A 27541-nucleotide genomic window follows, 5' to 3' on the forward strand; every position below is an offset into this window, starting at 1 on the left:
TCCTTGTGCCTGCCAAACTTTTGTTCCAAGCTCTTTTCTTAAGCACAAAACATGAAAATGCCCTTAGCTTGTTTTAATGTGTTCTTTTTCTCATGAGCTTATTTTTGCTTTGTTCTTGGTTGAAGCTGAGAAAAGAAACAGCATTTGTGAACCTTAGGTTTTTATCTTTATTGGTATCTTTAGAGATATCTTTAGAGAGAGTATAACATGTATCTCTTTTTGTTTTAAGCAATTGTTTCAGGTTTAATCATATTTTTACTGTCTGCCAATGCTCATTTAAGTGAGCAGCTGAAATGAAACAATCCACCTCTTCTTTCCACACCACTTTGGTAATGCCTACTAGAAGTGGAGTGAGTAATTCTCCTGCTTTCAAGGTGGTCTGTTTCATGTTATTCTATTCTTATGCTGCAATTGTTGTGTTGAGCGTTGTCCACTGGATGATTTAGCAATATGACAAACATGCCACATTTGGTTGCCTTTCATCTTCTCTGCTTTGGGAGAATCTTTTAGGTCTGGTAGAATTTTGTGTGTCCTTTGCATCAGCACTGGGGAACAATCATGGCTTTGTAATTTGGAAGATTATTATTTGTGGTATTCTTGCTCTGTTTGTTGAAGAAACTGGAAAACATGTTTTGAACGAGATGGGACTGAAGAAAAAGAAAGGATCATCCCATTCCAGAAAACCGGTTGAATACCACCCTGGGGAGTTGTTGTGAGAGAAGTGAGGCAAGTCACTTAACCCAAACTTTTCTCAGACAACTTTATGGATTGTGAGTCCAACATGCAGTTGTAGGGCTGCATTTAGTCTGTGTAGCACCTTTACAATGGATCTGAAGTCAGGAGCTGTGTGGTGAACATATGAACGGCAATATAATAGTATGTACTACTAGGTATATTAAATTAGGTGACTGGAACTAGTGTACACTTTTATTCTTCATTTCTGAGAAAATAGCATATTTTATCTAACAAAGAAGTTTTGAAAATAAGTTAATTATACTTGAGAAGTACTCACATCCTCTGTCAGTAAAGACTGTAGGACACCAGTGAATAGGCTGATAAACTCCCATTGGGAGTGAGGTTTCAGCTTTATACAGTAAATGAAGTCTAGGGCTGTTTGTTGAACCCGTTGGATAAAACACAACATTGAACAGTTGCTCATTAAGTGAACGTTGCCCATCTTCTGAACAGAACAAAGCCAGAATCTTTCAGGAAAAATATGTGGACATATTTCAAAAATGTAAATTCAGAAAGGTGTTAAATTAAGGTTTATAGGCATTTCATGTTTTTAAAGGCTTGATTTGCAGCCTTAATGTTCTTTTAGCACTGTGTGTTTCTGTATTTAGCATACGTACACATACATACACAGATTTGTTCCAGTTTGACAGTCCTTCACATGTTGTTTTGTGTGTTTGATTAGCATAATCACTGTGTGATTATTTCTCACTAGCCTTAGCATATGCAAATCTTGTCTTTTGACTGACAACCATTATTAGACAATCAGAGCGTAAGGATTTGCATAATCTCTATGTGGTTACAGTATTTGTGTGCAATACCACTGTGAATGCAAACCCTTTTGCTCTGACTGGTTTCTGTATATTCAAGCAGTTTGCCAGAAATACTGCTGCTGCCTCAGCATCTCATTGCCAACTGGAAAAATCTACAAGACAAAAATAACAAGAAAGCAAGAGAGAAATACTAGAGTCACATCAGAAACGTGACTAGACGACTGCTGTGATTAAATAGCTCCTTAAAAAAAAAAAAAAAAAAAAGATAAATCCTTACTCTCTTACAAGATTTCAACAAGAGAATAAAAAATTTACTTTGGGAATTCATTCTGAAGTACTATCCAAGTTACATAAACCAGTTTCAATGTTTGGGAAGTGACTACAGTTTTCTTTTTGATAGATACCACTTTTTAAAAGAAAAGTAATTATTCTGTAAATATTGCACATTATTGTAGTGGGTGCAGGTATTTTATATGAATTATTTCATATTTAACTAGATTGAGTAATATTTCTGTTTTATGTACATGAAAAGCATCAGGTTAGTTCTGCCCTGTCCTTGATAAGAGCAGAAATGGTAGACACCAAGAAAAGATGTGTAATGCTGAGTTCAATTCACTGCATAATTATTCACCATAATTACTAGGGCATTACTCAATAAATTGGCTATAAAAGGATAAACCATGCATGGTAGCACATCTAGAACATGTATTTTAATCATTTGACATCATATTTTTCTACTTGCACATGAAACCAAAAAATTTTGGACATTCTTTTTTTTTTGTGTTTAATTATGCTTACTAAGCTCTTCCCATCATTCCTTTTGAATTATGTTCTTTGGTTAGTTTATAAGATTCTTATTCACAGATTAATGTGATGTTGGAAAAAAACCCTGGACAGCTAGCCTTAACAATGGGACGTATTTCTTATGGAAATACAGAATGTCAAATATACTTAGGATCAAATCACTGAGCTGTTGTTGAACTGTTCTGTTTCCGACCTGGACACCAGTATATTAAGAATGTGTCAGGTAGATTGTAAGTTATAGGTCTGACACTTCTGGAAAGCATCAGTCCTACTACACGTGCTGCACAGATTTTTTTTTTAACATGCATAATTAATAAATACTTTCAAGAGACTTGAGATGGATGCACACACACAGAAATGAACTGCAATGTGTGACACCCAGTAGTTCCAATACTTCCTGGAAGTTTTAGATCTGTTGCACATGCTTTTTCCAGCTTGAATGTGCAGCTACAGTAGATGACAAGTATCCCCTAGAGAAGAAGGAGCTACCACTCAGCTGAACAGTGCCCACAATATAGGCAATCTATATGGGCAACATAAGGCTGAATGCCCAGCAGTTCTCCAAAACATCAGTTTCTGCATAAGTAATAATATAACAATGTAGTATATAATATAATGTAATATAATATAATATAATATTGCTGCATTTGTACAATTGACCAGCATTATTGCAGGGGAAATGATTATGAATTCTTGATGCTACTGAGATCAGAAAGGAACTGCTCAATTCTCAATTGGAAATAGTCAAATTACGCCCTGAGAAGATTCCTAGTTCAAAAAGTCCCTCAGCTATAAACGACAGTGGCTTTACATGATTCCTATAGCTTTATTAACTGCTCTTCTGTGTTTCTACTAGTATGTCACAATTATAATGCAGTAGGCAGTTTTATGTTTGAACTATTTGGTGTTAAAACTGTCTCCGTCGTGCAGTTTTAAAAATGGATTAAGGTAAGTATAAACTGTGGAGGACGTGATAATATTTTGTTCTTTTTTGCTTGGTAAGGCATTGTATATGTGGTTGCTACAGGGTTTACACTGTTTCCAATGCTTTTATTAGTGTCACCATTTGTTGGAGCATAAGAGAATGAATGAAAGGAGCCCCCACTGAGTTATCTTTATTTCATATCAATTTTACAGTTAAGGTATTCACATAAGTCTCAACTCATATGTGGAAATATTAATACCTTGCCTGCAAATGTAATAATATTACAATGTTCTTGTTTGACTTAATTTTTGTACTTACAATTAAATAAGTTTGTAGAAATGCAGACCTATGGTAAGAAACTGTAGTCAGAATATCATTCCTTTAATGTTATTTTCATTGTAATATTGCATTGTGTTAGCATCTGGATTTTAAGAAGTTCTGAGAGGTGTTGGTGGCTGCGTCACTGAATTAACTTACCTTTTAGAGTAATGGAGGTCAGTCTTTTGGTGGGTAATTTTTTTTGTAAATTACCACTAAAATGGTCTACAGCATTTTTTTCCTGAGAGCTTCAATGACCTGACATGTTTTCCTGCTTAGTATAGGACCATAGTGATTTGAGTCAATCTTCTGCAACTCATTTCTTTGGCTTTGAGGTAAAAATGCTTTCTTTCTTACTTGGTTGTTTTAGGCCTACCATATGTTCTGAACAGGCTCTGAGCATCCACATTATCTTCATCCTTTGACCTGGATGCTTTTATTTATAGATGTTAGTGTAATTCCATTAGTTTACTGCCAACCTTAAGCATTTGAAATGCTCATGTCATGCACCTTGGTTTTAATACACAATTAAAAAAAATAAAAATAACTCCCTTTGGTTTATATCCTTTTGTGATTTGAGCCTTTATGGATCAAGCTTGCATGCTTTCCTTTGCTATAAGTGTGTTGTTTTTTTTAACTTAGGCATACTTTTATGCCTCTGGGATAAGAAGCCACATAAAAAGAACTAATAAAAATTATATATGTTAAAATTTTGTTGAAATTCAGGAAGAGCTATGTGTTTGCATTTCAGTTTTAGCATAAAAAAACATCCTTCACAAAAAAAAAAAGGAACGCTTAGTAATTGTTAGGAAGGATTAAGTAGGAAATGATGTAAAATGTACATTTCCAAAGGATCACATTTCTCCATAGGTAAAATTTATCAGCCCAGATTCTGCCTTCTGCAGATATTTAATGAAAATTAGTGAGATGGAGACTTGGCTTCAAGGATATCAGCTATGGTGATTCTGGAAAAGTTGCCCAGGCAGGCAGGATAACATGGGATCTCCTTGGTCAATTTCCTGGTGATTTTGTGATAGATGTTTCATCCAGAAAAGTTCATGCAACAGCCACTCCTTTCATCTGCAGTCCACAAAATAGAGAGCTCTTTCATGCTCTGTGGGCTCTTTCGTGCTCTGTGGTAAGCACAAGAACAAAGAACATGACTAAGGTCATTGGTCTGACAAGGCTGAATTTGAAACAGGCAAGGAAAACCAAATGAGAGCGGTAAGGTTAAAGCTAAGAAAATGGAGTAAGCAGCCAGCTTCTGCCATGCCCTTGGTTTATGTCTGGACTTTGCTCAAGTATGGTAAGCCCCTGAAGATCTTGGGAAGGGAATACAGTATTTGATCAAAGAAAGTAAAATAATATGTTACCACAAATTTCAGCTTGAATAATTAAAACGCAGATGATGATATTGCTGTGCATTTTTTGTTTTGAAAACAAAATTAGCTGAATGAAATATGAAACCTTTCATATATATCTTCATTGCTGAAACTAACAGTTACCTTGTGGTTTGCGGTGAACCTTGAGCAATGTGCTATCCCTAGACTGATAACAAGGAAAAGTGTGACACAGCCTGCAGTACATAGTAAGATATAACTAGTGCTGGACAGTAGAAAACCAAAAGGTGGTGAACAAGTCAAACACAGGGCAGCTCACCCTTTTTGTGTTGTAACTTACAGTGCAAATCCATTGGCGAGGTGAAGTAAAGGGACATCTTGCAAACCTTGCTCTCCTGCACAGCTTTGATGTCTGAATCATAATCTTTCACGTGAATTGCAAACCTCTCTGTCCTTCACTGTAAATGGGAGTAAATTAAATCAGTTGCATCTAAGAAATAAAACCCCAGCGATTGTAATATAGCACTAGTAATGAGTAGTAATGAGTAAAAAGCAGATTTTATCAAAGTTTATCATAATAACTTTTATTTTGAAAACAAATACCATTTACATAAGTTGAAATACAATTTGTATGTGTAATTAATAACATTCAGTGAACCTAGAAGTGGTTGGAGATTCTGTTAAGTATCTCACCACTTGCTGATTATCTCAGCTACATGATATTATTTCATGATAGACAGGTGGGGAAGAAGCTGCATCCCGTAGTCTGAGGGGGATGAAGAAAGACTACAAGGCCCTAGGACGGTTGGTGAAAGAGTCTGGGGCACAAGTTGTTTTCTCCTCCCTCCTTCCATTTTCAGGTGATGACACGGGATGGAATAGTAGGATTCTCTCTATTAATGCCTGGCTACGAGACTGGTGCTACAGGCAGGGCTTTGGGTTCTTTGATAATGGCTGGTTTTATAAGACACCAGGTGTGACGGTAATACATGGGAAAGGCTTATGTCGTAGGGGCAAAAGGGTTCTGGGACAGGAATTAGCAGGGCTCATTCAGAGGGCATTAAACTAGATTCGAAGGGGGATGGGGTAGTAGCTGGGCTTGCACCACTGGGGGCAACGCTCTAGAGTTGAGGTAGACCAGGAGGCCCCCCATCCCCCTGGGGTGAAATTGGTGTGCTCAGCTCGCTCCCTGAAATGCCTGTACACCAATGCGCGCAGCATGGGGAATAAACAGGAGGAGTTGGAAATCCGTGTTCGGTCGGGGGGTTATGATCTAGTGGCAATTACAGAGACTTGGTGGGACGCCTCACATGACTGGAATGTGGTCATGGATGGCTATGTCTTGTTCAGGAAAGACAGGCCACTAAGGAGAGGTGGTGGAGTTGCTCTTTATGTGAGTGAGCAGCTAGAATGTATTGAGTTCTGTCCAGGGGCGGATCAGGAGCGAGTTGAGAGTTTGTGGGTGCGAATTAAGGGGCAGGCTGGCAGGGGTGATACTGTTGTGGGTGTCTATTACAGGCCACCGGATCAGGATGAGGAGGGTGATGAGGCCTTCTACAGGCAGCTGAGAGCAGTCTCTCAATTACAGGGCCTGGTTGTCATGGGAGATTTCAACTACCCTGATATTTGCTGGGAGGCCTACTCAGCCAGCCCTCCTCAGTCCAGGAGGTTCCTCCAGTGCATTGATGATAACTTTCTGATGCAAATGGTGGATGAGCCAACTAGGAGAGGAGCGCTGCTGGATCTTATCCTTACTAACAAGGAGGGTCTGGTTGAAGAGGTGAAGGTTGAGGGCAGCCTTGGTTGTAGTGTCCATGAGATGGTAGAGTTCAGGATCTCATGTGGCAGGAACAGAATAGCTAGCAAAATCACAACCCTGGACTTCAGGAGGGCCAACTTTGGCCTTTTCAAGCAATTGCTAGGGGAAATCCCATGGGACAGGGTACTAGAAGGTAAGGGGGCCCAAGATAGTTGGTTAGCATTCAAGGACTGCTTCTTCCGAGCTCAAGATCAGAGCATCCCAACAGGTAGGAAGTCAAGGAAGGGTACCAGGAGACCTGCATGGTTAAACAGGGAACTGCTGGGCAAACTCAAGTGGAAGAGGAGGGTGTACAGATCATGGAAGGAGGGGCTGGCCACTTGGGAGGAATATAAGTCTGTTGTCAGAGGATGTAGGGAGGCAACTAGGAAAGCTAAGGCCTCCTTGGAACTAAACCTTGCAAGAGAGGTCAAGGAAAACAGAAAGGGCTTCTTCAAATACATTGCAGGTAAAGCCAACACTAGAGGCAATGTAGGCCCACTGATGAATGAGGTGGGGGTCCTGGAGACAGAGGATAAAAAGAAGGCGGAGTTACTGAATGCCTTCTTTGCCTCTGTCTATACTGCTGGAGGCTGTCCTGAGGAGCCCCGGACCCCTGCGGCCCCAGAAGAAGTCAGGAGAGAGGAGGAATCTGTCTTGGTAGATGAGGGCTGGGTCAGGGACCAATTAAGCAATCTGGACATCCATAAATCCATGGGCCCTGATGGGATGCACCCGCGGGTGCTGAGGGAGCTGACGGAAGTCATTGCTAGGCCACTCGCCATCATCTTTGCTAAGTCGTGGGCAACGGGAGAGGTGCCTGAGGACTGGAGGAAAGCGAATGTCACTCCAGTCTTCAAAAAGGGCAAGAAGGAGGACCCGGGTAACTATAGACCGGTCAGCCTCACCTCCATCCCCGGAAAGGTGATGGAACAACATGTCCTTGGTGCTGTCTCTAGGCACATCAAGGATAGGGGGATCATTAGGGGCAGTCAGCATGGCTTCACCAAGGGGAAGTCATGCTCAACCAACTTGATAGCCTTTTATGAGGATGTTACCCGATGGATAGATGGTGGTAAAGCTGTGGATGTGGTCTATCTCGATTTCAGTAAAGCGTTTGACACGGTCTCCCACGGCATCCTCGCAGCTAAACTGGGGAAGTGTGGTCTGGATGATCAGGTAGTGAGGTGGATTGTGAACTGGCTGAAGGAAAGAAGCCAGAGAGTGGTGGTCAATGGGACAGAGTCCAGTTGGAGGTCTGTCTCTAGCGGAGTCCCTCAAGGGTCGGTACTGGCACCAGTTCTATTCAATATATTCATTAATGACTTGGATGAGGGAATAGAGTGCACTGTCAGCAAGTTCGTTGATGACACAAAACTGGGAGGAGTGGCTGACGCACCGGAAGGCTGCGCAGCCATTCAGAGAGACCTGGACAGGCTGGAGAGTTGGGCGGGGAGAAATTTAGTGAAATATAACAAGGGCAAGTGTAGAGTCCTGCATCTGGGCAAGAACAACCCCATGTACCAGTACAAGTTGGGGGCAGACCTGTTGGAGACCAGCGTAGGGGAAAGGGACCTGGGGGTCCTAGTGGACAGCAGGATGACCATGAGCCAGCAGTGTGCCCTTGTGGCCAAGAAGGCCAATGGCATCCTGGGGTGTATTAGAAGGGGTGTGGTTAGCAGGTCGAGAGAGGTTCTCCTCCCCCTCTACTCTGCCCTGGTGAGGCTGCATCTGGAGTATTGTGTCCAGTTCTGGGCCCCTCAGTTCAAGAAGGACAGGGAACTGCTAGAGAGAGTCCAGCGCAGAGCCACGAAGATGATTAAGGGAGTGGAACATCTCCCTTATGAGGAGAGGCTGAGGGAGCTGGGTCTCTAGCTTGGAGAAGAGGAGACTGAGGGGTAACCTCATCAATGTTTATAAATATGTAAAGGGCAAGTGTCATGAGGATGGAGCCAGGCTCTTCTCAGTGACATCCCTTGACAGGACAAGGGGCAATGGGTGCAAGCTGGAACACAGGAGGTTCCACATAAATATGAGGAAAAACTTCTTTACGGTGAGGGTGACCGAACACTGGAACAGGCTGCCCAGAGAGGTTGTGGAGTCTCCTTCTCTGGAGACATTCAAAACCCGCCTGGACGCGTTCCTGTGTGATATGGTCTAGGCAATCCTGCTCCAGCAGGGGGATTGGACTAGATGATCTTTCGAGGTCCCTTCCAATCCCTAACATTCTGTGATTCTGTGATATTATTTCCCTCTTTATACTTCCTTGCAATCCTTGCACTCTATTTTCTGGCAATCAGCTGCTTCTCTTTGTTCCTCTGACTCTCAGCAGGGCTTCTCTCTCTCTTCCAGTGTCTGTGAGATCTGAGTATCTATCATGCTGCACCTAGGTATCCTGTTACCTCTCTCAAATTTCCTGCATAAAACTTCTGGAGGCTTATCTGATGCTTTTGGATGTGTATTTGAAATTTATGGATTGGTGATGTTTCCCAAATGAAATCTCCGGGAAAAAATAATAATGTCAGATACCACTCCAGCATTCTGCTCCAACTTTATTAGAATCTGAGGTTAAGTTTTGAAGTTTAATTCTTCTCTGCAGTATCAAAGAGCAATTGGCAGAGAAGGGATTCTTAGTTTGAAGCAGCTTTTCTTAATCAGCTTTGCAGCTATCCAAAACACTTCTTCATTTAGAGCCACAAGCACAAATCATCCAGTTCACAGTAAGGCCATGTAGCTGTATATCTAGAAGTCTGCATCTTTAGAATGAGAAAGGGAAGTGTGCAGATGGATTTCTATGTCAGCAGATAAACAAGAGAAAATCAGTGGAGTGATTAGAAAAGAAACTCCACAGTTTTCCATAAGACCAAGGTAAAATTAAATACAAAATAGACCAATTATTCCACACATTCATGGTTTTTCTCAATTCTGAAAAATTATTTTTCTCATTCTTAATATGTGAGTATAATTTTCCCCAGAAATCCAACCCCTTTTGGAGCTAGAATTCTTACTGTGAAGATGGGTAAATCCAACTGAAAAAATTATTTGTTCCATCTTATGAACCATGATGGTACCTTTCGTATAACCCTAAGAGAGCTTCTTTGTTGGCTTTCCTAAGTTATGGCACTTGTGAGATAATGTGAAAGGGCTTAACATGTCAACACTGAAGGCTAAGCTAATAGTATCTCACAACTGTGGTTAACATGAAGGCAAACAGTTACACTGGATCAAAGAATGCACAATTTCTTGTTACCATCTGCTGACTTACTCATATATCTGAGCTTGAGGTTTCCCTAAGTGTTTTAGACCTGGAGTGGTGAACGGAACAGTGCTTAAATTTCTTTAGAAATTGAGGCTAAATTTCTCATAACTTCAGCAGCGGTGAAATAGCATTGATTAAGACCAGGTTATGCTTTAGTGTTGAAAATCACAGGATACAGATCTATTGGTTCTGCTGGCATAAGAAGTCACCTCTTGGGTAGTGGAGCAGTTGAAAAAAGAAGAGCTGTTGCTATCTATTTACTTTCCTATGTGGTGGTGTTCATTCTGGTCTATACAATAGCATTTTTGGACTGTGAGCTTTTTCAAGATCGTGTTAGTGAGTAAAATGAGTGCCCCTAGCACATGATTTGATCACCACAGAAAGTCTTACACGGTATGCTGTAGTGTTTCAGAGCTTCATATGCTCTGACCTTAGCCATCAGTGTTATTTTGGGGTTATGTTACAGTGGCATCCCTAGTTTCTAGGTGTGATTGATGTTCTGTTATGCTGGTGGTTGCACAAATGTATGAGGTATTTCACTTTCACATCTAATTGAAGAGGATGTTCAAACTGAGCATTTCTTCCAAACCTTTCTATAAACCTCTGCCATTTTCCTTGTTCCTTTTTTTTTTACCAATCTAAATTTCTTTTCAACAGAAACTAGTTTAATGACCTGATTCATATCTGACACTGAACAGCTGTCAGGTGATGCAAAATTTCTGTAGTGAGCTGTTCTGGATTCACTGTAATAAAGGCCGTGACTGTCTACCATTACAGCTTCCATGAATAATTGATTACTCTAAGGAAAAGCTCTGATTCTTTATTTATCAAATAAGCCTTTGCTAACAGACTAGAAAAAAAGTGAATCATGAGCATAGAAAAGGTTTTTTTTTCTCAAGACACATGCAAATTATTCTGTGTGAATACTGGTTATCATCAGTTAGACAATTAGTTGTATTTGTGTCATCAAAATCTGTGAATTTTTAACAATGCAACATAAAGATAAAAACTATGAGTGGCTTTACCGAGTTACTGTAAAGCTATTACTAGATTTTAAAAATAGCTGTCAAATGCTTCTTGTGAAAAAGAAATATAAATAATTTTGACCAATGAATTTGGGGAGGTTGATTTCAATCCTCCATGTAAAGAAGTCTCTTGGATAGCTTTTGTGAAATTCTCTGCCAAAATGGTACATTTTTTTATGGGACCCTGACTTGCAAACACTACCAGATCAGCATTCTGGTAGAGGTTAGTTTGAATGATGCTTTTCATGAAAGTCAAAATTCATCCTTAAAGTAGGGTTTGTTCAAAATAGTTTCTTCTAAATGGCTGTGAAAATAATCTTTGGAGGGTTTGAATTTTTCATAGGTTGTGTAAAAGTTGTTTCATGGAAAAGATTAATTTCTTGGTTCCTGGGAAGTGATTATTTTTTTATAATACTAAGCTATTGTGTGTAATTCTGGAATTACTTGTATATAATATTCCTTCACATTTCCATTGATCCTTTTCTTAGTAATTATATTTAAAATATTCTTGTTTCATTTAGTGAACTAGCTTTTCTATGATATAAAGAACATAAATTGGTGTTTTGATAGGTAAACTTGCTCAGCATTTACAGCTTTTAGCTTTCTTCAGTAAAGGGAGATTGGTGCATATAGAATTGAACTAAGCATACGTATTTCAGGATAGCTAATGACACTTTTCTTTTGTTCCTTTCTGTATTATCTCTTTGTAAAACTGTATGAAGAAGAAATATTCATTTTCAAAGAAAAATAATAGTTTTCTATAGTGTGGGTTATGGTATGACATGATGCAGAATCTGTTTTGAGACTATAGAAAACATAGCATACAGTGGAACAGCAAAAGCTTTTATTTTTCTTTTTCTTCTTTCTTTACAGATGGACCCAATTCAAAAAGCTGTAATAAATCATACATTTGGGGTTCCTCTTCCTCATCGAAGAAAGCAAATCATATCATGCAACATTTGCCAGCTGAGATTTAATTCTGATGTAAGTCGATCATTTTGTATCAGATTAGAAATATGTACTTATCTTCTAGGATGTGCCTTAATTTGCATAAATTGAACTTAAATGAAACGTCGTGATTTCGGTTTGTGGCTCAGCAGATGAAAAGGCTGTAGGATGCTTCAAATAAACACAATTATTTGGTAGTGTTTGTACACCCGGCCAGATTTTCCCTGCGGATATATCTCTGCAAGCTCATCAACTTCAGTTGTGCTGTACAGTGTAAATAGGAAAATGGATTGATCCATTACTGCTAATAAGGCTGAAATATTTGCTGGGTCCTAATTCTTCTACCCGTCCTGGTTATGTATGCCTTCCTTTTCAGCCTGTAAATGTTAGAAGTTATTCAGATATACTAATAGTCCTTGTGGATCTACCTTCCTTTTTCTATCCTTACAATAATATCTCTGTTTAACCAGAATTGTATTTTAATGTTCCTGTCCTACCAGTACACAGAATGTCACACAGAATCACACAGAATGTCAGGGATTGGAAGGAACCTTGAAAGATCATCTAGTCCAATCCCCCTGCCAGGGCAGGATTGCCTAGACCATATCACACAGGAACGCGTCCAGGCGGGTTTTGAATGTCTCCAGAGAAGGAGACTCCACAACCTGTACATGCTATTTAAAAAAAAAAAAAAAAAAGCAAGTGATTTTTTTGTCATTTGGCTCCTACCTTACATCCTCTCACTCCTCTAACAATGAAGTAGAGCAAGCTGAACTGGATATGGTCTGTAATATACAGAGGAAATCCGTCCCCTGTAGTTACCCAAGGAAGCTGGGCTGTGGTGCTCCTTTCCAAGGAATACCTGTTCTGTCACAGAAAAGCCTCTTAGAATTTAAGTCCTTTAGTTCCTTCTCCAGTATCATTGTGTGCGCAGACAAAACCTGACATAGTACAATGTATTTTCTTCCATTATTCTAGTCTCTCCAGGAAGTTTCTTGACATGGGCATCACTGGTGGAAACTTATCTTCCCCTACCAAATGTCTTTCAGTTACTACCTGGTTTACTAATTTAAATATGGAAGTTACTTCTGTCAGAATAAAAATGCTTGAATTTAGAGTGAGATCTAACCCAAAAAAGTCCACGAGGTTCATTCCTCATGCTAGTCATATGAAGAAGTGGAATAATTCTTTTGTGCTGCTGCTTCTTTGTAGGCAGCTATTTATGTCCTGTTTGTACTCATTTTTAGTTCATAAATTATTTGTCAAAGCCATGAACTTGTCAAAAACTTAAGTTGAACCTTGAAGCCTTCTTTTAAGCATTGGCCATCTGGGGATGAATATAATGCAGCTTTCTTCATTCGCCTCAGCTTTTTATTCCTTAGAAATAATTTTAACAAGATCTCAGTCACAATTTCCATACTGATCAGCATCATGTACTTACTTTCACTGATGACTCCAAGTTTTCTAGTTGATGGACAGAATGGACACCTTCCTCTTATAACATTGACATCATTCTCAAACAGTAGTGCAAGGAAGGGTCATACATTCTCTGGAGCTGTTGTGTACCTCAGATAAAAATAGAAGAGTCAAATTAGGCTCTTCCATTTAGGAGCCAGATGCTAGAATTAGGACTGTGGATACTGAGCCATTCATGGGGAGGGGATGACAGAGACTTCTGGGCTACAGTGGATCCCACTGACTGAGCAGCCCAGGTCATCACTCCTAATTTTCAGCTTTGTCTTAGGAAAAAGCACGTCACACTGAATCGTACATAGTATGTAGCTGCAAGCGACATCCAACACTTCGGTGTCACATACCAAAGCTAAACACTTCCTTTCAAAGAGAATGTACCATGTGTTAGTCTGCAAAAAGAGAGGATGAACACATCATTGAAATGACTTAGTCATTAACAGATACACAACTCGGATTGATACATGGAGTGGAAAATTTTCCAGCTGAGAGGAGCTAGGCATTTTCCGGAATAAAATATTTGAAGTAAAAATTCTTCTACACAGAAGCAAACAAGATATCACTGGATACTGCTACTTCTTACTCAGAGGACTAGTATGCTCCTGTACTGTTCCTTTTCTGCTGCTCTTAGAAAGGATTCCAAAGAGAGGGGGAAGAAGCAGTGGCCACTTTCAGAGTCATCTACAGTGTCAAAAAACTGGTTTCAGAAGAAATCTTTTCATTTAGACTATTCACAACAAAAACTTGGAAGAAAAATCATTAAGCAGGTATTTAGTTGTCCCTTCACACCTTCAAATGATAGACTTGAACTCCAGTTTGCCAACACTGTTCAGTAGAAGGTGGTTCTAATGCTTCTCTCTCTCAAAGTAGATCAATGTCATTAACTTTAGGGAATGGGGAGACCTTCTTGCTGAGTATCTTTCACTTTCCACTTCTAATATTCACTTAATTTTTAAAGCAACCCCAGTGTTGCTGATTGATGGAGAGATTATGATCCAAATGCTTCCCAGTGATTAACCTGGGACGATATCTCTCCCCCTTTTCCCTACCACACAGAAGAGATTTGTGGATATCTTTATGATGGTCTCTTCTGATTCCAGTGCATGTAGTTATTACTGCTGAAAATCACAAAGTGCTCTGCTGAGGCTTTTCAAGAAACAATAATAGTCAGAGTTCCACTGCAGTTTAGAGATGCTTTTCTGCAATGTGAGGGGAATAGGCAGGGCTAAGTTCCTCTGTTGCATGGGTAATTCTGAGTGTCCACCAGTTTTTGAAGGAAAAGTGTGCTAAACGAAAGATTCAATGTTGAGACTTAAAGGAAAGATTGCTTTAAAGAAAAAGAGCTATTCGCTATCATTTTTTTATAACTGTACTATGTGAATGGCAAGTACACACATTGTAATTTTTTCTCTTATTATTCTGAAATAGTTTTCATTTACTGAATATTCCTACCTTTCATTTTCATCATATTTTGGTGAACATGATTTAAAACCATAACAACAATAAATAGATTTTCTGTTCAGAAACCTAGGGCTTTGTGGCTGTTCTACCAATATGTCTTTATTTTTAGATGCTGGAGATAGGATTTATCAGAGAGTAATGAATAGAAATTCCATTTACCTACTGCACGACAGTATTATGAAAATGTTTACAATAAAACTGGTCTCTGAGATTTTTCATTTTTGCAGAGAATACAGAGCTTTCTCCCCTTTGATACAGATTTCTTTCAGAGCAGAAGGACTTTTTTTCTGGTTACATGGTATCAAAACTACATTTCAAAGAAAAATGAGAAAAGGCTGTACAATAGTCTAAAATCATTTAGCTTCTTTCTAAAGGAGTTATCTATAAATCTTCATGACAGCTGTGTGTTCAGTATTTCTTTTTAAAATAAATCTTCTTATACAAGGGAAAGGAGGAATAAACAAGTAACCAAAGCCTCTCCATACTGAGAAAAAAACATTAGAACAGCAGAGGTAGGTTCTATGGAGTTCGTTTCAAAGAATGAACTTTTTTTTTTTTTTTTGCATTGAGAGAGATCTGTGTATAATATTTATATTCACGTTGTGCATCCAATACCGGGCAAAACATTTAAGTATGTGCTTAGCTGCAAGTGTGTGAGTTGCCATTTAGATTTCGGCAGCTGCTGAGAGCTGTTGCACCAGTTCAGAACTGTAGATGCATGCTTTGTAGTAAAAGTTAAACATCTGCTAAAAGCACCCTGCAAAATGAAGTCCAGCTGACTTCAGCAGGACAACTCATGTGCCTACAGGTAGTTGTCGGAGTAAATTCCCTGCTTACATGAGCACTCGTGAAAACAAAACAAAACAAAACAAAAACAACCAAAAAAACCTCCCAAACAACCCCATGGCTTGGAAAAAAAAGAGCTTACTAAATTTTCCTCATTTTTTGATCACCTGTCTTGACTATTTGTTCTTCCTTTGCCCACATTTCTAATTTCATCATTTGATCAAGGTAGTGACAGTGTCTGATAACAAAGTCAGTTCTTGCAAAGAGATTCTGTCTGTCTCCTCCCTCTCATTTAATGCAGATGGCTGAGTGATAATCCAGCTTGCCTTTAGAGAAAAGTTGGGCAGCATTTTTATGTACTCACAGGACTGGAATTCTGTTATGATATACTGTAAAAATATTTTCAAATAAATTAGCCAAAAGTTATTGTTTGACTTAAATAGCAACAGAGTAATATTCTCCTGAAAATCATGAGCTGAATGCTCATCATGGAGTCCTTATTTGTTGTTTTTTTACCTTATTTTTCTCCATCTCTATAAAGCAAAGGTACCACTGAATCCATATATAGCAACTCTATGAAGTTGTGAGGATCAAAAAAGTGCTGTTCCGGTAAAAGAATAGTGAAGTATTTTTTGCAGAATAAGGACGCAATATAGATCCACAGTATTTTGCTATGGTTCTAACTTTCATGGGGAAAGAAGCAGGATCAGAGGACTTAGACCCATTTAGGTTATGCTTGGTATCTAGAACAAATGATTAAAATACCAATTTGAAAGCACCTAGAGGATAATAAGGTGATAAGAAAGAGCCAACCTGAATTTGTCAAGAACAAATCATGTCAAACCAATCTAATTTTCTCCTTTGACAGGGTAACTGGTCTAATGGATAATAGGGAATAAATAGATGTGATATATTTTGGCTTTAATAAGGGTAGATACAGTCCTATGTGACAGTCTTGTAAAGTAAATGGAGGAATATGGTCCAGGTGAAATCGTTAAAAGTTGGTTGCACAACAAATTGAAAAACTGTACTGAGAGTAGTTGCTCATGATTTCCTGTCAAAAGAAAAGATCACTACAAGCCAGGATCTGCAGGAGTCTGTTCCATGCTTGCTGCTACTCTAAATTTTCTTTAGCAATGTGCCTAACAGAATAGAGAGTACATATACAAGGTTTGTGGATTACGCCTAGATGGAAGGTGGCAGGCACTTGGTGGAAGGTAGCAAGTTCAAGGTTGCAGTCCAAAATTGTCTTCACCAGTTGGTCTGAAATTCCGACAAGTGCAGTAAATAAAAGCACAAACTATTGTGCTTAGACTTGAAAAATTAAATGCACAAGTAGTAAAATGAGAATTGTCTGGGTTAATGGGCAAAAAGGGATTATAGTGAATCACAATACAAATATATATTAATAATTGCTAATGGGGAAAAAAAAAGAAAAATAAAAACACCCAACTAATCCTATGGGGTTTTTTTTTTTTCCCCAAGAGTGTTACATTTATCAATAGACAGGTAAGTATTCCACAGTATTTGAAATTGGCAATGTCTCAGGTGAAGAATTGTTTACAGCAGTGGTCATCACACTTTAACAAAAGCACAATTAGTTGCAGAATTTAGAAGACATCCACCAGTATGACAAGATGTGAAAAAACTTCACTCAGCTAGGGAAAGTAAAAAGAACAGGATAGATGTACAGTGAAAAAGACAAGGAAAATACAGTAGGTTTTCAGTATATGGAGGGAGGTTATAAGAGAACAGTGGCCAATTGATCTTTGTGTTCCTTGGTTTTCATAGAAGAAAGAATTTGATTAATTCTTCAGCTTAATTTGATTCAAGAAATTTTTTGTTGGAATATTTGGTGAAGCAATTCTAGCTATAATGGTAGTGAAGGTCTGGAAGGAAACACGTTGGGACAGTTGTGGGCTCCCTGTTGGCAGAGGGTCTTAGGAAATTAGACACCTGTTTCTAAGGATGGACAGGAAATGCTGAGTGTAGTCCCAGAGCTGAGGAAGAGGTTATATGACCTCCTGCTCATCTAACTTACAAACCTGTTTCTGTGGTTTGGAAGAGGTAATACAGATTTCATTTCTTGTCCATGCCAAGTCATGGTCATACCTGGCCTGCGGCCTCTGTTTGCAAAGAGAGGGGAGCTTTCAAAAGCTGGTCCATGAAGAACCAGGAAATGCTGATAGAGCTAACTGCTTTAAGTTATTTAGCATTTCACCTTCTGATTTTGAATCTTTTGTTTCTCAACTTTCAGAGATATTCTTAAACAGTACTTGAAGTCATGTGTACTGTTTACCTCAGTCACTGTTCTGTGTGTGGCTATAACCACATGTTCTTATTCTTTTCATGTTTTGTTGTGCCTCCAGTTACAGGTTAGATTTAGATTTAGATTTCCAATTAACCTTTAGATTTAGAACCCCACTTTGGTATAAAACCAACAATTTCTGCTTGAATTGTAATGCACAGCTTGCTTAATCAAAGTCACTCATTGAAGGTATTGCCAGCCCTCAAGCACATTTATCTATTATCTCAGGGCAATTTTGCTTCTGGTCTATCCAAACCAATGCATCTGCATTCTGTGAAGTCATCAGCCTGATTCTTTAAGGAGATTCTCTTGTGCAAACATTTACAGATGCTCAGCATCCCCTTAAAGTCAGTATTGCTCTATGGGCTTATAGTATTAATTGCAGCACTTGTACCTCACCAAGAATAAAACTTCAACCAGAATTAACTTATTTATATATATATATAAAATTATTTTTAGTTATATAATTTTATATAGGTATATAACTCCATATATATATATATGCTACTTCTCTCTAATGATGCACCATCTTTCCTGTACTATTGAGTTCAGTGTAAGGAGAAAAAAATGCTGATTTCAGTTGTGGAATTGCACATGCCATTCATCTGAGATCAGAATGTGAGTCAGAATGGAAATACACTCATAGGTCAACACTTTTCCAGAGATACTGGTTTATAGTATTCTCTGGAAAAAGTAGCAAGTAATCACAGAAAGTGATTAGTGCAGAGATTTCCATGGAATATCTGCCACATTCCACAATATGGAAACCCTAAATAATTGCTAAAAAAAATCATTCAAGATATGTGAGGTTTTGGCACTCTGAAAGTCTAATCAAATAGCACAGAGTATTTTGCACTTACATTGCATACGTGACAAATTTTGAAAAAAAAAAAAAAAAAAAAAAAGACATGTTTTTTGCCCAGTTGGATGTTCAGCGAAGTCTGTTTTTATAGGCCTAGCCTGCACATTTTAGAAGCATTACCTCCTCTTTCATAGACTACAGTTTTAAAGGCTGCAATATGAATTGTAGTCAGGTCCTGTGCAGGTCTGGTCGTTCCCATACTAGAGAATTCAAGCTTTTTTTTTTTTTTACTGTGTGTTATATTTTTAAAGAAAATAACTTTAGTTTTTAATTTCAGTTCTGTCTTCTGTTAGTTGTTGTTTTGTTCTGAGATGGTTGTGAGTAACCTTTTTTCATGTAGGAAATAAGTAACTTAATTTATAAATTACAAAATCCAGAATAGTCTATTGAACAATAGTCAAGAATTTTCACATAAGCTGTAGTTTCTTAAAGCATTTCTAAAATGCTTAATAGAAAGTATAAATAATTTCTTTTTTGTTGTATAAAGTATTTTTTCCATAATTTTCACCTTCTGTACAGTACTCTTATGTACCTATACAACCTAGAAGCAGAAATGATTCATATCTGACACAGCACCTTGTTGTTTAGCTTCTGAGTACTTTTGGAGGTCTTGAACTGAGTCCCCTGACTGATAGGCTAAGGATGTGGGTATTTCTTTGCCTCTTAAGCATTGCCTACAAACCAAACATTTTGGATGATCCTCAGTAACTGCTGTAAGTGGTCTCTCAGTGGTCCGCAAGCTCCGGAGCTCTCTACACAAACTCTTCACTAATGCTTGTACTTCTCTCTTATAGTGAAAGTAATCTATTCTGTCTAGAAAATCTGTACTGTTGCACAACATGGACCAGCCCAGAAGTATCAGGCTCACAGAGGCATTGCCTGACGACAAGAAGGCAGTAGGAAAGAAGGAGAGTTTTAAGTTACTGATCTTTAAAAAAGCATTCTCTTAATGTCAGCTGGTTACTCAGTCTGTTGCTGGTGGGGAGAGGTGGAGTGCCTTGGTGTCCACTGTATTCATACTCCAAGACTTGCACTTTGCTCTCAAAATTCACTCTCCAGCCACATTGAGCAGTGGTGTTACTCTCCAGCCACATTGAGAGAGAGTGTCTAAATCAAGCATTGGAACAGGCTGCCCAGGGAAGTGGTTGAGTCACCATCCCTGGAGGTATTTAAAAGATGTGTAGACATGGCGCTTAGGGACATGATTTAGTGGTGAACTTGGTAGTGTTAGGTTAACGGTTGGACTCCGTGATCTTAAGGGTCTTTTCTAACCTAAATGGTTCTATTCTATTAATCCAGGAGAAAGCAAAGTCTAATGCTTCCAGCTACCTGATCCCTGCACAAGTAGAGGTTGTGGAGAAATGTCCAATATGTACATCAACTGAACATCAGAGTCAGTATAGGAACATGATCCTGGGGAGACTAAAACATTCAGCTTATCAGCAGCTGTTGCTGTGTTAGGACTTAAAGATATGTAAAACTTAGACTTATTCACTTTTGTCGACTCTTGCTTCCTACTTCTGCTCATCCTACCAGGTTATGTCATTTTCAAAGCACTCAGTTTTTTGATAAAACAAGTCAATTGTGCGGAAGGTTTGATGTCTCTTGAAAATTACTTGAGTTTGCTAGAAATGATCTGTGAATAGGCAATGGCTTTCTCTGATAGTCCTTTTTATAATTTGCAAAAGATTAATGACCAGTATTCTAACTGTGGGTTATGGAGACAAATTGGTTTAAAAGGTTTCTGCTTCTGGCACCAAAGTGAATGGTTGTGGTATTTGCCCTTTTGGGGCCAACTTTTGGCTTCTGCTTGGGCGTAGATAATCTCAGAACTGCAAAGAGCAGAAGGAGAGAAAGGCAGAGGTGAGAGTAGTTAATAAGAGAGAAGTCCTGAAATAAAAGCAGCCTCCCTCCTGTGTTTGAACAAATCCGTGCTTGTTACTGTCAGAAATTTTCCTTCTCTCAGTAATTATTAAATTAGAATATAAGAATGTACTAGAAAACATGATATTGGGGGCGGGAAGCAGACCTCAGTGGTCTGATAGGCCCTAGATTTTCCAAAATCTGCTTTCAGTGTCAGCAGAGTGCTTAATGTGGATTATCTGCCACTCACTAAGATGACTTCCAGGCAAATTACAAATGTATTTCCAGTGGTTTTAATGAATTGGGTCCTGTAGCTACATTCTTTGGGTTACAATAGTGTCAGAAAGATTTCGTGCTTGGTGGGAGGGTGGGGGAACATGAGAATGAAATTCAAATGCTAAAGTTGGGCAGGTAGTGGCTAACTGGAGTTTCTTTGAAGTCTTTGGCTGGAATTGTGGGAAAGAAGACAATGCTTAGAGTTTTTGAACTATGCATTGAAAAATACCATTTATAAACAAGAGAATTAGTATAGACAGAGAAAAATATAGACAGTATAAAAAAGGTATAGACAGTATAAAAGGTATAGACAGTATAAAAGGGAGGGAAAGAAGTCTCTTTTCCAATTCTCTCATGTTCCATTCATGGAAAAGACTGCCCATTTCAACTGCAAGGAGATAAAACCTTTTCTTTATCACTTCTTGCCATACAGTTATTTGTATTTGAGGCATTTTTTTTCCTGTCAGCTTCCTCAGTCAACGTGGGAAGTAAATCAGTCAACTCTAATAAACAACTGAAATTTATGAACAATTGTGATGGGGACTCTTTAGAAAAAACACTTTCCATGAGCGAGTCATCACCTAAAAGGAAAGATAAATTGTAAACTCTTTGCTGTGCAATCTTCCAACTAGCTTTGTTTGGCTTGTTGTAACTTCTTCCTTATAGATTTATTTAAAAAAATAAGAATTCATATAATAGAGAATCTGAGATTCTGGATTACTAATAATAGGTGCAGATAACAAATTTCACTGTAATAATGGCAAAATATTGTCTGCTTTCAGTCACCAATCAGTGACTCCTTCTGGCTCACTTTCTTAGGTGCTGATAAGGACATAAAGAAGAACTAGGAGAAGAGGAACAGGCAGGGCTTTATGTCAAAGTCTGGTCCACAGAAAGAGCACATAGTGAAGAAAATGTGCACCTTTGCGTGATATGGAAAGATCTCCATCAAAATGAGTTAAATTATGATTTACATAATTTAGAAGAAATTATGAAATTTTTTTCCTAATTTCCTAATAAAATACAATTTATGTATTTTTTATAAAAAAAATCCTAATTTCTTCTAAAAATTCATTAAGAGTAAAGTTGCTCTTTTACTTGGCTTTGGTTGATTATTCCAACAGCCATAAAATCTTTTCAATAATCTTACACTAACTCTGGACACTTTTTTTCCCCCCCTCTTTTTACAGTCAGTAAAATTGCACTCCCTGAGGTGATATATTCTTCACTGTATCTGTGCAGCCACCTCTTGTAGAAAATATAGTATTCCCTTTTGTGAGAATTACTATTTAACATAACTGCCCCTGATGTAAACAAATTCCACTTCAGAACCTCCAGGCCTGACTTTTTCAGCTCCTCTGTTCTTTTATCACTCCTCACATGTCTTTTATAGTCTCTGGAGATATTGCTATTCTGTGTACTTACTCACATCACAGCTAACAGCTGGGAGTCTGATCATCTGAAGGAGTGGAGGTGCAACCCAATATCTGCTTTTAAAAGCTGTGTATTGGAGTAAAAAAGCACATATTTGAACTATACCTTTGAGGGTGTATTTCCCCCACTCATGTGCATTTTTTTTTATCTTAATTGAAAATTAAGTCTTCAAAGGTTCAAAATAGCCAAAGGGGACTGACTTCTTTTCAGGAAAGAATCCAGTATGGCACTTACACCTGACTCCCCCATGGCCTTTAAAAGCTTGATTATGAATTCAAAACATGTATTCAAACTGAGTCAATGCTCTACTGGTAGACCATACAGGTACTTTCATATATATAATTGTTTGATGAGTTGATCTCAAACTGTGATTTTAAAAATACAGGGATTTATTCTGTTTGGGGTTTATATAGGTCTCATTGTATCGTGGTGGAATAACTGTAGATACAGATTCATTGTAAATGTACTGAATTCATTTATGTTAGCTCTCTTTGGATGGGCATAAATGTTTCTTTTTATTCTTTAGAAAGGAGATTTTAGAAGGTAGTCTCTGAACAGGTTTTATCCTTTCCCCAGCGTAGCCTGTTTTCTTCGCATCAGTGGACTTGTCATGATAATCAACTTTTTTGTCCCAACCATCAATCACTCCTGATTACAGCTGGGGAGAAGTTCTGTTCTGTTGATCAGCCCATCAGTGCACATAATGTTACACCTGGAGACAAGTGAAAATCATCCCTTGATGGGAGAATCATTTGCCTTCAAGCCTTTTGTCTGAAGTATTTTAATTTACATTTAGAGTCTTGTTGCAATTGTCGGTGCTTGCTTTGATTTTATTATTTCTTTGACAAAAATAATAAGTTCAGTTGATCTTTCCCTACATGATTAGAAGAATAATGCTTTTCTATTTCAAATAACATCTTATGTTGTAACTTATTCACTTCATTGTACAAATATTGCGATAATTATCACTACATAAATTAAAAATTTAATGGTTATGTGGTACTTCACTAGGAGGAACTTAGTATATGCTAGCCCACAATTTCTGCAAAAGCTATTTTGTTGCCTTTTAATCAGATACTTGGCTAAGGTAATGTTTATTTTTAGTATTCCATTTACATGAAGTGGCTGTGTAGCAAACTTCATAGCAATGAAATCATTAAAAATTAAAGTCATCTTTCCTTTTTTTAAAGGAAATATGGCTTCTATTGTGATCGTTACTGAATAACACACTTCTGAAAATAGAGGCATTCTATGTATCTAAAGCCCAGCATTTTTCCTTCCTCGTAATAAAGGTGTTTTTCAGTCATCACAAGGATGATGAAACTTCAACTTGAGTAAATACTTTATATTTTGCTAATAATAAATATGACTTTTATTTAGCTAACAGAATGACCAGATGTAGTTTAATTGTATTGTTCTTTTTCCTCCTACAGTCCCTTTTTAATTTTAGGTATCTTGTTAAATTATCATTGTCACAAGTTTGTCCTTTCACAATATTAAAAAAATACAACATATAAGACGTCTGTAAACCTGATACTTCAAGGGCTACAGGATGAAGTGTAAATGAAGAAGAAAGTAGAATGTGAGAGTATGGGGTAATAAAGATTAGATTAGCCATCATGTTTTTACATAAAAAGTTTAATTAGCAGTAGCTTATTTTCCTATTCCTGCTGGCCATTTTCAGGACAGTGATATATTGCTTTTTTGCAGTGAGCCATGCCACCAAATAGAAGGTGTTATGTTTTCATTGGATGCAGACACTTTAGCATTATTATCTCTCACCTCAGTTTACACAGCAATACAAAACATGTCCAAATGTCATCATTTAATAGGCCAATGATATATACAGTAATTTAAAAACTATGGGATATTCACTCAGATACTTTGTTTTGTTTCTTTTTAAATTGATGCTAAAAGCAGTAAATTGCAAATCAAATAATCACTCAAACAGGCTCACTCCTTATGTTCTGTCTGTTTGAATACTTTGTTTGCCAAATACAGAATTTCATCACCTGTATAGAAGTTGTTCTTCCAAAGTGACAACCTGTTTATTTTTATGGTTTAGTAATTAATGTGAGTATACTGCATAATTTTTATTTTACAGGATACATCAGTCTGTGTTACCTTTTCAAAGATTCTCACCACTTATTATTGTAATGACATAACAGAAAATTTATTTTTGTTATTGAATAGAGATATGTGATGGTTCTTCACTAATACAGTTCTAGTCAAATAGCCTACCACAAGGTACCTGTCACTGCTTGTCAATTTATTTTCTAACGTGATTTTCATACTAGAATCTTATGTAATGATGAACAGTTATGATAAAGTCAATTTTTAAGGTAAACACATTCTGAGAAGCAGCAATAAGTGAGTAACGATGTCTGAAGATGTCAGAAAACATGGAGTATATGGAAATAATTAAGACCACAGACACTGGAGGAATGAAGATTTTTACTGCACTTAACAGTATTTTATTCTATACAGTTCCCAGTGACTAAGAATTTTTTTTGTATAATTATTTTACATGACTAATTTGTATCTCTTTAGTGATTTAAAAGGCTGTAAGAATGAAACTCCCTTCACAGAAGAGCTAAGAAAATGTACATCATGTAGTTACAGGATAGAAGAATTTTTAATAAAATGCACTGAAAATGGTGCAGCACCATTTTGGCTATTCTTCTAGAGTCTGAGCCCCATGTCTTGATTAGTGAGACAGGCCTTACTAGAAAAGCAAGCCAACAAGGCATGAGATGCAGAGAAAAGCCTGCAATCTTGGTAGGCTTGATAGCTTGTCCTGTGCTGAATTAGTGCTGTTGGAGGTGGTGCTGCCACCAAAATGATTGGCAAGAAGTAAGGAGAGAACAGATATTTAGGAAAAGAAAGGAACAGATGCAATACCATTCAGCAGCAAGAATCATGACAAGTGAGGACTGCAGCGAGAAAGAAAAGGTGCTGGTATAGACTCTTGGCTAAAATAGATTGGGTTATATTAATGATCACCACTTAGTCATTTCTTTCTTCTAGGGTTGATTGCATTTGCCCAAGCAGGGATTCAGTAGTTAAGACATGTTTCAACCCAAGGCACAAGTTCTATTATCCTTCCAAGAAGAATCTAATTTTTTTATTATGCATGTTCTGCACTAATAGAAGGAATTGTGAAGGAAGAGGAGTTCCTATGGAGTGGAAGATGTGCATTTCACACTTGAGAGAAGTTTGTTGCAACATTGTCTAGATTAATAAGATGACAAAGATGATTTCTTGGACTCACATAATGAGAGAAAACCAATGCAGAGTTTTCACTGATGTGTGTGACCATGTCTGCTGTTTAGAGGTAGAAAAGAAGTATGATTCTTGGTGGTGGGAAGCTGAATTTTCTGTGAATTTTACAGGTGCTGCACAGCATTTGAATTGCCAGCAGTGGCAGCCTAATGATCAAATGCAAAATTCCTTGTTGGAAAGGATCTTGCCTTAACTATGAAAACAAGTTCTGAATTGGTTTGTTCTCTCTCCAAATCCCATAGAAAATGAGTGAAATTAATCAAGGGCACATCGATCTTTTCAAAAAGTTATCACTAAGAAAAAGTAGGCATTTGCTCTGATTACTCTTATTAACTGATTTTTTTATCACTTGTAACCATCTTGAGGATGAATATTCAGTTGTGGCTGTGATGGCTGTTTAGTTGCAGACATCAGTCCACGCTACTTCAGTAAGAACCAAAGGCAATGTCCCAAGAGAAAATGGGCTCAGCATTTTTGTCATGTTTCTTGCTGAGTGGCCGTTGATATAGATAAACAACCATTAGTCACAAGATACACTGGAAATGATTTCTCAGGAAACATGTTATTGATATGGTTTGAATTATTCTGCAATCATGATCTTAAAAATAGTAGAGGTACTGCTTAATCGGTAATTTACGTAGAACATGGAGAATACTATGGCTCATTTATACAAGGAGCCAACAGCTAAATATCTGTGCAGTATACAGTGTTTAACAGATGTGTAAAATGAGATCTTTTCTCTAGGGAGCTTATTTGCTAATAAATCAGAAATGAAACAAGAATATAAGATAGGGAGAGCAGCAGGGTATAGGCAAATGAATTAATGGAAAAATACTTTCTGAAGCCCATTTTTAAGTTTTCTTGAAAGAGAGAGGGTTTAACAACCAGTAGGAATATGATTCAACTCATTAGATAACGTGTTAGAACAGTTGAAGTCAAGCCTGTAAAAAATGTCTGAGGATAAATAACAATAAATTTATTTTCAGAATTTGTAGTTTATGGAATAAATGGTTGGAGTAGGTGTGTTGTTCTAAGGCATGCGAGAGGGAGAAGGAGCTATGTAAGCGAAGAGATAAATAAACAATATTGAATAACAGGTGTGATGATGCAGAGTAGGAGATCAATATGTGGAAAGAAAGGACACTCTGAGTCTCTCATAGTTCATGATTAACATTTGGGATATAGTGACAGAAAAGAGGTAATTTGAGAAATGGAAAATTTCAGGTGGCAGAGTAAACACTAGGAAAAAATTAGAGCCATCCAGAAGCTATTCATGCTGAATGATCATAATGATATTGGTTGAAAGCAAAGGAGAAGTCATCCCAAAGTGAGTGTGTCCAAGTCCAGAGAGTAGACAGGCTTAAAGACAGAATCCTGAAATACATTAGACTGGCCAGTGCAAGTCTTTTTTTTCAACTGGGAGGAGGTTTGTCATCCAGTCATTCTCCAGCTGGGCTTGCTTAGGATTCAGATCTTCTCTAAAGTCAGCCTTAATGAATACCTTTTTTCCTCCTCACTACTTAAGCCTATATAAAATTTAAGATGGCCGAAGTCTATCAATTAGCACTTTTCTGGTAGTTGTGGTAAGGAATAATGACAGAAGCACTTCTAGAATAGTTTAAATGGGTAGCTGCTTTAAATCTGGATTTTTAAAATTAACAGAGATTACATGTTATCTCTCTCAAAAAATCTACTTATATCCAAAAGATGCTGATTTCCATATTCACTGGATGGGAAAATGAAGGCTGAAAATATTTATCTACTTTTCCCGTCAGTGTGTTGCCCTCCACACCCACCAATATCCTCATGAAATCAGCTTGGTGATTTATTATAGCTGAAACAGGTAACAGAGTAGTAAGAGATTGATTTGCAGTGAG

At 37.8% G+C, this 27541-nt stretch overlaps 1 protein-coding gene across 2 annotated transcripts in view; it reads left to right on the forward strand.

Moving 5' to 3' along the window:
• ZNF385D (zinc finger protein 385D) overlaps positions 1-27541 on the forward strand; it is a 467763-nt gene that overhangs the window by 355682 nt on the left and 84540 nt on the right. For both annotated transcript variants that reach the window (XM_068404866.1, XM_068404867.1), the window contains one exon: positions 11848-11958. In XM_068404866.1, coding sequence (XP_068260967.1) covers positions 11848-11958 — 111 coding nt within the window. The remainder of the gene's footprint in view (positions 1-11847; positions 11959-27541) is intronic.

Source organism: Nyctibius grandis, chromosome 7, assembly GCF_013368605.1.
Source record: "Nyctibius grandis isolate bNycGra1 chromosome 7, bNycGra1.pri, whole genome shotgun sequence".
Classification (NCBI taxonomy): domain Eukaryota; kingdom Metazoa; phylum Chordata; class Aves; order Nyctibiiformes; family Nyctibiidae; genus Nyctibius; species Nyctibius grandis.